Source organism: Mobula birostris, chromosome 8 (genome assembly GCF_030028105.1).
Source record: "Mobula birostris isolate sMobBir1 chromosome 8, sMobBir1.hap1, whole genome shotgun sequence".
NCBI classification, from domain to species: Eukaryota; Metazoa; Chordata; class Chondrichthyes; order Myliobatiformes; family Myliobatidae; genus Mobula; species Mobula birostris.
Window position 1 is genome coordinate 88,494,253 of NC_092377.1, and position 12,010 is coordinate 88,506,262.

Genomic DNA, 12,010 nt, shown 5'->3' on the forward strand with positions numbered 1-12,010 from the left:
AGGGTCTTTTAAGAGCCTCTTAGATAGGTACATGGAGCTCAGAAAATAGGGATATGCAGTAGGGAAATTCTAGGCGGTTTCTAGAGTAGGTTACATGGTTGGCACAACATTGTGGGTCGAGGGGCCTGTAATGTGCTGTAGGTTTCTATGTTCTATGTAACATATAAGATCCTGAGATGCTAACAGGGCAGATGTTAAGAGGAAGCATCCTCTTGTCGGGGAATTTCTATCTCAGAAGTCACTAGATAAATGTAAGTGGTTTCCCCATTTAAGATACATTTGTGGCTTTTTTTTCCTCTGAGGTTGTGAGTCCTTTGAAACATTTCCATCTGAATTTGTGGAGTCTGAATATTTTTAAGACAGAGGGGGATGACTTTAATGATATGCAAGGGGGTGAACAGTTCCTGCTGGAGAGGAGAATGCAGAGTTAAAGTTACAATCTGATCAACCACTATCTCACTGAAAGGTGGAGCAGGTTTGAGAGGCCGAGTGGCCTACTCCTGCTGTTCCATTTAATATGCCTTTCAAATAGTTGCTTCAGGTAGAAGTCAGCTACGTTAGTGTCCACCAGACCAGACAATCAGTTCTGAGTGGGTCTCATCTGCCCCTTACACAAACATGAAAAATCTTATGGCACTGCTGTTACTCCCGTGTTCTGATCAATATTTGTCACTCAGTTATCAATGCAGAAACTAATTATCTAGCTGTTTGTTGGAGCATGATGTATCCAAGTTAGCTGTTGCATTTTTTAATTTAAAGCAGAGATTAGACTCCAGAAGTACTTCATAAGCTGTAAAGTGCTCTGGGATATTCTGAAAGGGAAAAAAGGACTTTTAGCTGCGAATCTGACTTCTCTCTACGCCAGTTTAGTTAAGCTGGAATCAGACCTGGTCCTATGGAATGCTAAATGGTGTTCTGCCTATTTCATCATGTCTACAGGACATGCAGGCTGAAGTGACATCCCAGGAGTCAGCCCACAGAGGTCTTGTGATGCAGAGCAAAACTTTATACCAAGCAACCCCAGAGGAGAACTTGAAGACAATGAAAGCAAGTTTACAGCAGCTGGACAAGAGGTGGCAGAGTCTCTCACACAGTGTCAAAAAACGGTAGGATTGATTAAAAATCTTTTACCCTTTGTTTTTGTATCTTCAACCCTTTGTTTTTGAATCTTTATAGATGTAGAATGAAAAAAATGTATAGAAGTTTCTCGCCAGCTCAGCTTCCTTTATTGGTTTCTGAACTAAATGTAAAATAGTAGTACTTCTCTTATTCTAACAGATAAATAATGACTCACTCAATCCAGCTCTTCATATGTTGAGCCAATATTTTTATTATATATGGTAAAGACCAAAAAAAAGCATTAAATTTTAATTTTGTTTTGCAATTTTCTTTCTGACTTGAGTTATAATATTACTCTGCAGATTTGTTTGATAGTATTTTTAGGATGCAAGACTTCTTTTTCTGTATTTCCCTCCTCACAAAAGATAATGACACGACACAAATCTTTTTGTTCAGCTGACCCTCAGGGCTTGCACTCAAAGGTAACACAGTCCTCACCTCATTGTTCTGAGTGAATGACTATGTGGGAGTTTTTTTTAGCAGACTGGGGACCACAATTTGTTACCCAAATAATATGATTTTAAATCTAACCTTGGTATTTTTGAGGAAATAAAGCTTAGCAAAGAATTTCATGTCTAAAATGTCAAATTTTAAATTCCTCATCTGCTGAGTGTATCCAGCATTTTTTGCTTTTTATTTTTGATTTCTGGCATCTGCAGTTTTTTTTCCCAAAGAAAACATGGGTTTAACGTGATTACTGTTGTCTTTGAGGGGTAAAATCCTGATGGTTCCATAAAGACTTCTAAAGGAAGGATATCAATGTCGTTGCCTTGTCTGGTATGTGTGAGGCTTTGTTCCCAAGCTGGTGCTATTCAGTAAGCAGACAAGAGAGCAGTTCTGTTCCTCCCCTGAGTATTGGCAATGAAATGCTCTTTTGTTGCACAGGATTCGCACCTTTGAGGAGGCGATCGAGAAGCACCAGCGATTTGATGAGTCGCTGCTAAAATTTTCCTACTGGGTTGATCGCTTTCTGAGTGGCCTTCAGTCAACCTCGGAGATAAATCCAACGGATCTGCAGCCTGCTTTAAATCACTTAAAGGTATAACACGGCAGGTCCTTAGTTTTCATCAACAAAGTTTTAGAACAATGTGGGCAACCAAACTGATACATTGATTCATATACTACCTTCTTTTCATCATTGGAAGCAGCATTTCTCCCCCTTGCTGTGTCGTCAAAACACTTCATAATGTTTTACCCTGGTATCTGGTATAAAAATTAGAGAACAATAGAATTTGCAAGGTCCAGGCCATGACAGAAATTGCTAATGGCAATTTGACCTGATTTCAGTCCTAGACTTTTCTTAACTATCCTCTGAACTATCATTATTTCTTTGGGCTAATGTTGGGAACGCAACTTCATTAAATTCTTTACAAATATGTCCATGTTTGCACCTTTATTGAATTTGGTTTCATAATCCACTACAATGAAGTTGAGCTCGTGAATTTTAGGTTAGTCACCTCATAAGTTCGCCACTGGGCTATCCTGACAAGTAATTGTTATGTTAAAGAGTGCACCACAGCTCAAAGGTTTCCCCCTGTGTTTTATCTTGGAGTCATAGTGAACTCTGCCCAAGTTCAGGTATCCTCACCCCATTTTGTATCTCTGACATCTTAGAAGATGTGCCGACATAGTTTGGTGGCAATGACCCGAGTCACAGGGTCACGGGCTCCAGCCACCCTCCAGAGCCTTGAGCACATTCTCTAGTGCATGGCTGAGGGAGGCAAAAATTGATGGAGATCCTGTCTTTGGGACGCCAAGTGGAATTCCTGCCTGCCCTCTTGGACAAATTCTAAGGATCTCAGAGCTTGACCTTCAACTCGTACTTGAAAACGATTGGCTTCATCACATTGTTAACCGTTGAATCTGGCTGTGTAAAATTTGTTTCAAGTTTTCCCAAACACACAGGTAGATACTTTGTGATCCCAAAGAAAATTACAATGTCACTGTAGCTTTACAAGTGCACAGATGTAAATATTAGAAGAGAAATAGAAAGAATAAGTTTCCACATACAATCTAACAGGAAGAGGTCATCACTTCCCTGGCTATAGGCTGAATCACTATAGACCCTAATGGCCAAGGGTAAGAATGACCTCAAAAGGCAGCACAGGTATCTTAGTCTATTACTAAAAGTGCTCCTCTGTTTAGCCAAGGTGGCGAGCAGAAGATGAGAAACATTGTCCAGAATTGCCAGGATTTTCCAGAGGGTCCTTTGTTTTACCACAGCCTCCAGTGTGTCCAGTTTGAATCCTATAACAGAGCCGTCCTTTCTTATCAGTTTATCGAGCCCGTTGGCATCATCTGTGTTGATGCCATTACCCCAGCACACCACTGCATAGAAGATTGTACTGGCAACAGCAGACTGGTAGAACATGTGAAGAAGAGGCCTGCATACTCCAAAGGACCTCCGTCTCCTCAGGACATTGAGCTTCAGATGATTCAGCTTGCACCATTTGACAAAGTCCTCCACCAGGGCTCTGTATTCATTCTCCCGTCCTCCCTTTATACACCTAACTATTCCTGAGGAGACCTCTACTTGTATGCAGTCTCTGTGTTGGTGATCCACTCGTCTGTCATGCAGGTATGCCCCCAGGTACTTGTAGGTCCTCACCACATCTACGTCCTTACCGTCAATAGTAACAGGGAGCAGTCTTACTGATATTGAGCTTCAGATGATTCAGCTAGCACCAATTGACAAAGTCCTCCATCAGGGCTCTGTATTCATCCTCCTGTCCTCCCTTTATACACTTAACTATTCCTGAGTCATCAGAGAATTTCTGCAGGTGACATGACTCGGTGTTGTATCTAAAGTTCGAGGTATACAGGTAAACAGGAAAGGAGACAATACAATCCCCTGTGGAGCCACAGTGCTGCTTATAGCCATGTCTGACGCACAGCTCTGAAGCCGCACAAACTGTGGTCTGCCAGTCAGTTAGTGCATTATCCAGGATACAATGGAAGTGCCAACCTGCATAGAATGGGTGCTTTTCCCCAGCAATAAAGCATGATCCTCACAGTGCTGCCCTGCTTATCCAAATGGGAGTAGGCTCTGTTCAGCGGGTAGATGACAGCATCGTTGACTCCAACGTGCTCCTGGTAGGCAAACTGCAGGGGATCGAGAGCTAATCTGACCAGGGCTTGGAGGTGAGCCAGGACCAACCTCTCTAGGGTCTTCATGACTGTGAGGTTGGGGCCACTGGACGGTAGTCATTCGAGACTATTTGGTTGGCCTTCCTTGGGTACTAGGACCAGACGCGATGTTTTCCACACAGTCGGGATCCTTTCCATACTGAGACTCAGATTGAAAATGTGCTGGAGAACTCCACACAACTGCTCAGAACACACTCCTTCAGGACCTTGGGTGGAGGTAAGGGGCGGTTCACACCTTCTGGTTTCAGTGCTTTGCCATGTCTGAGCCCTGATCCCTTCTCACCTGCTCAGTAGTGAAGGTGGGTCCATGATGACTGGGGAGTTGGTGGAGGGTGGAGGCTGGGGGAGCTGAAGATCGGGACGAAAGCAGTTGGTATGTGGAGGTGTGGATGGGAGGTGCAGGGCAAGGAGGGGATGTAGACAGTGGTAGCCTGTGTTGCTGCACATATAGTAATGTGCAACAGGATACATGAAAAGCTTTGTTTCATGTACCATCCAGGCATAAGTACACAAAGAATAGAGTGCAGAATGGAGTGTTGCAGTTCCAGAGCAAAGTGCATTGCAGGCAGACAAAGGGACAGTATGACCTGACCCCATCAGTGCTTCATGGTCAGTGCGGGATGTTCATGGACACTCTGGGTTGAGATGAACGCTCCATAAATATGCTGATTCTCTCTTTATTGTTTCTCACATATACACTTACATATCATTTGTGCTGTGGACTGCAGGGAGATTACATGTTAGCGGTTCTACTGTGGGCATTGATTAAATGAGAAGGTAATGATTCCTCTATCCTTCCACCTCCACATCCAAATATTGAACCTAAGGCAACAAAAGTACTGATGGCCTTGGTGATTATGGTAGGCCTTTCCAGATCCTCTGGAGACTGCATTCAGCTCACGTAGCAGTTAATTGCCGAGTAAATACCAGTAAATGAAATGATCATTCATGGGCAAGCGAACCTGCTCATGGTGTGCGTCCTCAGGGGTGACATGAAGCAGCTCAGCACCTGGTCACCTCTGCGACTGATGTTCAGCTAGGCAGCAAGTTCACTGTAATGCAGGTGTGGTCCTACTGGCAGGGGAGTTAAAGGTCTTTCAGCTTTCAGAGGAATGGAACAGATGACTAACACGCAGTGAGATTGTGGCAGAGGCAAATGTTTAGCCCACATTTTTGTACCTCACTTCTGAGCAAAATTCTGTCAGGTAATGTGTGTGTAAGTGCAAACTAAAATTTATGATTGCTTTTGACGGGGTGTGATTAAGAACACGGGTTATACACAAAGTATTGAATGTAGTCTCAACTTGTGCCCACATTGTTGGCATTGATTTTAACCTGGTTTCTAGGAGATGGCCAGTGGTGAAGTGCCACCCACACCAGACTTTGAGGCGAGTAGTCCTGGGTTTGAATTCGGCCGGTTCCTCGCACGCTTTCCATCCGTGCTGGGTTGAGTATCGAGCTAGCAACTTGACCTTGTAAAATAGACAAGTGCTAAAAGAAATGGCAAGGTTGCCACCTGATGTGCCAGTGGGGCGCGGGAGGATATTGTTATTATTTGAAGGAGTCAAGAGTAAAGCATTTTTTCTTATGTTCTTAAGTTAGAGAAGAGACTGATTTGTGCATCAGTTTATGCCAGCTAACAGAACAATTGGTTAAATCCCATTCACCCAGTTACTTCCCCTCAGACTGTTCTCCCTCACATGCCCATTAAGGATGGCACGGTAGCATAGCAGTCAGTGTAATGTTATTACGGTGCCAGTGACCCGGGTTCATTCTCACTGTTGTCTATTCATTCTTCCTGTGACCGCATGGGTTTCCTCCAGGTGCTCTGGTTTCCTCCCACGTTCCAAAGATATACAGGCTAGTAGGTCACAAGAATGTAATTGGGCAACATGGACTCATTGGGTGGGAACCTGTTACCATGCTCTATCTCTAATTAAAACTAAACTCTTTCCTAATTCTCTCACCATGCATCTACACAGGAGTAGTTTATAGTAGCCACAAACAGAGACTAAACAGAGGGAAACCATTTTGCCACAGAGAAAAGTTACAATCTCCATGAGGACAGTGTCCAAGGTCAGAATCGAACCCAGGTCACCACAACTGTACGGCAGGGATACCAGTGGCTGTAGTACTGTATTCCCATTCAGCCCTGGGCTGTTTTACATTAATGACCTCATTTGAGACCCATTCCAGTATAGAACAGATAATCCTCAAGGCTACAGTGGGTGAAGACCTGGATTAGAATGGATGTGACAGGCTGAATAAACTTCTCCCAGGGTTTGAGCTTCTGTGACAGAGGTCTAACCTGCGTGGGAGTATTGTCTCGGCAACGTGGGTTTCAAGTCAGGTCAACCCCGAGTTTCACCTTGACCACTGGTGGTGCCTGTGTGAAGCTTGGAAGTTCTCCCTTTGACCTTGTGGGCTTCCTTGGGATTTCTGGTTTCCTCTCATATCCGAAAGGAATAAGAGTTGATAGGTTAATTGCCTATTCTATACTGTCTGTGGTGCAGCAGAATGGAAGAAGAATGTAAGGGTCGGGTGGGTTTTTGTTGTTAATAGATGTGTGAAAGGGAAATGAGAGATGCAAGGGGATTGCAGTGGGGGCCAGCATAAACTCCATGGTATGTTGTGAGGAAATATAAGACCATTAGTTAACCTCTGCCTGACTTCCATCCCCTTTGCAACCCTGTCCCTATCAGTTAACCCTTTGTAATCTGTGTCCCATTGCCTTGCTGTGCAGGACCAGTCAGGAGCCGTGGAGCAGCAATGTGCTGAGCAGCAGAGCCTGAGGGACCAGGTGGAACATCTGTGCTCCACCAGTGAGCCACAGGACCAGCGTCTCCACAGTAGGACCGAGGAGTGCTTTCAGCTCTTCCAGGAGGCCAATGAGGTTGTTGAGCGGAGGAAAGAGGTCCTCAAACAGCTGGCTTCTTTCCTGGAAACCCACAGAGTTGCAGGGAACGTTCTCCACCGGATTATAAAGACCGTTGAGATGGCAAGTAACTGGGACAGAGTGAAGACAGAGCTGTTGGAAAAGGAATTGGGTGACGTAACTCCAGACATTAAACAATTGGAATTACAGGCTACAGCCCTTGATGCACTTATCAGCAAAGCCCAGTGCCACCTGAAGGCCACAGGATCAGACTCGAGGACCTCCTGTAGGGCGTTGGCAGAAGGACTTGAAGCAGAACTAGAATCTGCTCAGAAACTCCTGGGAACCAAACAAAGTGAGGCAGAAGCACTTAACTCCCTGTGGAGATCATTTAAAGAGCGCAAGGAGCAGTTGCTGAAGAGCATCGAGGACATTGAAGAAAGGGCAGACCACGAGGGTTTAAAAGAACTGAATGTACCAGCTTTGCAACTCAGGTGAATATACTGAAGGGGCTATAGGGGGGGTTGGATGTGGGCTGTGGACACAAATGGGCAAACACAGTTCTAAAATGAATCTCTTCAGCTGTTAGAAACAACAAAGTTCATACCACTTGTGTTTAATTCCAAATTGTTGAAAAGAGAGTAAGCTTAATGTTCCCTTAAGATAACCCTTTGTAAACCTTGTCCCGTTGGGTTGCCTTGCTGTGCAAGAGCAGTCAGGAGCTGTGGAACAACAACGTGCCGAGAATCTAAGCTTGAGGGACTTAAACCTCATGCTGCCTTCGGCCATTGGATTGGACTGCATGTTAAACATAACTCTGACACACAGAGTTTATTTCACCACTTCCACAAAGACCAAAAGAGATCACTGTAGCACTTAATCTGTCATCAACAGTGAGCTGGTTGACTCAACCAGAAATAAAGTAAAATTGGAATTCATCAATTGTACAACATCGAAATAAGACTGCAAATCTGGAACATTCAGTTCAATTCAATAAGCTGACCGTTGATTTATTTTAAATGTCTATTGAGTCATCTCACTTTACCTTCCTGGAAAGAATGCGTTCAATGTAAGCTTTGCATGGATCATTATACAGTCGTTAACCTCCAATGGAATTCTGTGGGTGATTTCACATTTTGCTTTTGATGGAGTTTGTTGGTAATTGGTTTACGCGGGATAAAGAATGCAAGAGCACACTTTTGAATAGCATCCTCCATGAGTTCAGAACCTCCCAAATAGCTTCCAGAACTGAGAGGTTGAGGACACAATCACATTTTAAATAATTGAGCAAATAATCCGTGCCACTGCTTCAGTGCATTTGTAAGGGAGTGGTGCAATGTTGAAGGTGCTGCCTTTCAGATAATGTGTGAAACCAGGACTACATTTGCTTTGCCAGATGTCTGTGTAGATCCTGGGGCACAATTTGAAGAAGACAGTGCTCCTGCATGTCTGCCCGTAATATTTCCTCAAACAGATCAGATTGAACTGATTGTCTGTTTCTGTGACTTGGTTGTGCTGTACTGGTCTAAAAACCATCAAGAAGGACAGACTTGCTCCTTCTCTGTAGCTCTAAAGCACAATAAAAGCATGTTGTACTTTGCAGTGGTTCCACTGAAGTCATCTTCCAAACTGGGACCTCTTCAATTTACTCTACTGAAAGTATTTAGTACTATCCTGGCATTTTGGTCAGCAAACAGCTTCATCTGTGTGGATTGATAATTGGAGACAGTATTGGGGATATGTGCTTTGTTTGGCTGTATGTGACAGTGTGAATCTCAGGGATCTCAAGAGGGACTGAGGATCACAGCTCTTAGCAAATATCGCACTGCATATCCCATTTCCACATGACACTATGTGAGAGTTATTTAGTTGTATGTTGGAATCAGGAAGCACAAGGATTCCTGGACTAAGGGAATATTCTGAACTCTGGCAATGGAACTGTAAGTGGGATTATCTAGCCACATGTCACTTGTCCACTTGTCTTATTGGCAAGAAGTGGAGGAGCTGTAGAGAATTTTGAAATCCACGTGAAAGCCTATTAACTAAAAGTAATCACAAAATCCATTGCAATATTGGCCATCATCAGAGTGCAAAGGGAAGTTAAGCATTGCTTGTGTAGAGCGTTGTTTAGATCTACACAGGTACACTATTTTATTCTGCTTTTTTTACACTACTTACTTTATCTAAACTATTTAATAGGTATATATATATATATAATGTAATTCAGTTTTTTCCCTCTATATTTATGTATCACGTATTTCATTGTACTGCTGCCATAAAGTTAACAAATTTCACAACATGCGCTGGTGATATTAAACCTGATTCTGATTCTGATTTCAGTTTAGACACAGTTGTTGAGGAAAATCCATTGACCTTAGTGAGAGCACAGTGAAAAATTCTATTGGGGCTAATAAGGTTAACTTACAAAGACAGGTTCGGGGACAAGACGAGCAAATCTGCAGATGCTGGAAATCCAAGCAACACGCACAAAATGCTGGAGGAACTCAGTACGTTGCCTGGCCTGCTGAGGTCCCCCGCATTTTGTGTGTGTTTCATGGACAAGACTTGGGCATACCTGTATTTTGAAAGGCTGAAATAGATTTAAAATTAATTCAAAAGTTTATTTTTGGGATGATTCAAGTATTCACCATCATTGGAACAGAGGAATCATTACATTAGGTCAGCCAGACCCCTGTTGAGTGTGGACCCTTGCCTCTGAATTGCATGGTTGTTAGCTCATTGTCCCACACGGTACCATGGGCATAAATACTGAGACCTGACAATCCTGAGGAAGTGTTCTCCCTACTGGAGGTGCTGCCCTTTCAGAAGAAATTTTAAGTAGAGACCCTTTCCCCTCTGTAAATTGGGTTCAAGATGTCTGCACAACTATATCAAAGATCAGACTGGTGGTTGCTGTTACATTAACATCACCAAGACCAGGTGACTATCACTCTGCTGTCTTGTGTATCTCCAACATTACAACAGTAACTATGCATCAATTAGTTGTGAAGGTGAGGTTCAGAATACGTAATTCAAGTATTCCTTTTGGATGAGGAATATAATCTCCATGGATGGCCATTCAGGAATCACGTAAGGAAACATGTTTTCAGGGCTGATTGGTACTAATTCTTCACATTTCCTTAAAATATGGAAGATGGCCATTCAGCCCATTAAGACCCATTCCCTAGCCTTTTCCCTGTAAACTCCTTCCTATGCCCTTCACCTCCCCTCCTCTTACATTCCTAACTCCTGCCCACCCACCCATTCCTCAAGGTAATTTATGGTTGACAATCAATCTACCAGCCAGCATACCTTTTGAGTATAGGAGAAAACTGGGGCACCTGGAGCGGGGAGGTGGGTGGGGGTTGCAGGGGGAATGAAAATCATAGAGTATGGAGATAGGCCCTTCAACTCAAATCATCCATGCCACCAAGATGTCTATCTGAGCTAGTCCCATTTGCTTGTGTTTGGCCTTTCATATCCATGTACCTATCTAAATGATTTTTTAAAAGAGTGAACTCATACCCACCTCTATCATCTCTGCCCATTCCCTATCCCCATCATTCTCTGTGTGAAAAACATCCCCCTGAAATCCTCTTCAAATCTTTGTCCTTCAACCAATGCTTCTAATTTTAGACTGCCCTGTCCTGAGAAAAAGACTGTGATGATCTACCTTAATGCTTTTATACGTCTTTGTAAGTTCAACCCTCAACTTCCTCCACAACAGGAAAAACAGTCCTTGCCTATCCAACCTTCCCTTATAACTCAAGCCCTGCAAAGCAAATCTCTCCCGCCTCTTCTCTGGCTCAGTCATGCAGTTTATTGGAATTCCAGAACAGAGGAAGATCATCAACTAAAGCATGTTAGTAGGTCTGGGCTTTGAGGAAATGCCCAGTACTAACCGGAAGCTACCCTGTTCTTACACAGGTTGAGGCTGTTCAGTCAGCTGGAGGAAGATCTCAACTCCCAGCAGCATGAGTTGCACTGGCTGATGGATAAAGCTAAACAGCTTGCTGAGAAGGACAAGTCTCTGGCTGCGGAAGCTGAGAAAGAAATTAACTTGCTGGAAGTGACCTGGAATGACACCAAAAAGCTGATCAATGATGTGTGAGTACTGTAAAACTGATCCATGGCTTGAGTGCAGTAGAGCCAACCTATGATGTGTCTACTGTAAAACTAATTTGGACATGACTATTGTAAGCCGCTGCTATAAGCCTGTGATTCCAAGTTCAGATAAACTAAACATGAAGACAATTGAACTAATCAATGTGGTGAAGATGGTTAAACTAATCATTAACTGTAAATCTAACCAATACATTGACTGTTAAACTAATCATTGAGGTGAATACTGTAAAACTAATTAATGACAAGAGTAAAGCCAAACAAATGATGGTTAAAGTAATCCGTGACCTAAGTCCTATAAAACTGGTCAATAAGGACAATTAAACAAATTGGTAATAGCTGAATGGTGAGCTTACCAATGACTCAAAGATGGTTGACTTGGTCAGTGGTATGAGAGTGACAAAACTGATCAATGATATGTACTGATCAAATGAATGAAATTGAAGCTCAAGTTTGTCATTCAACCATACACCTGTACACAGCCAAATAAAACAATAACACGAGGAAATCTGCGGATGCCGGAATTTCAAGCAACACGCACAAAAAGTGCTGGTGAGCGCAGCAGGCCAGGCAGCATCTATAGGAAGAGATACAGTTGCTGTTTCGGGCTGAGACCCTTCATCAGGACTAACTGAAAGAAGAGATAGTAAGAGATTTGAAAGGGATCTTACTATCTCTTCTTTCAGTTAGTCCTGACGAAGGGTCTCAGCCCAAAACATCGACTGTACCTCTTCCTATAGATGCTGC

The 12,010-nt window shown here is 43.2% G+C and overlaps 1 protein-coding gene across 9 annotated transcripts in view; it reads left to right on the plus strand.

Moving 5' to 3' along the window:
• syne1b (spectrin repeat containing, nuclear envelope 1b) overlaps positions 1–12,010 on the plus strand; it is a 500,086-nt gene that overhangs the window by 174,865 nt on the left and 313,211 nt on the right. For all 9 annotated transcript variants that reach the window (XM_072265605.1, XM_072265607.1, XM_072265609.1 and 6 more), the window contains 4 exons: positions 940–1,106; positions 2,005–2,158; positions 7,010–7,635; positions 11,069–11,248. In XM_072265605.1, the coding sequence (XP_072121706.1) occupies positions 940–1,106; positions 2,005–2,158; positions 7,010–7,635; positions 11,069–11,248 (1,127 nt within the window). The remainder of the gene's footprint in view (positions 1–939; positions 1,107–2,004; positions 2,159–7,009; positions 7,636–11,068; positions 11,249–12,010) is intronic.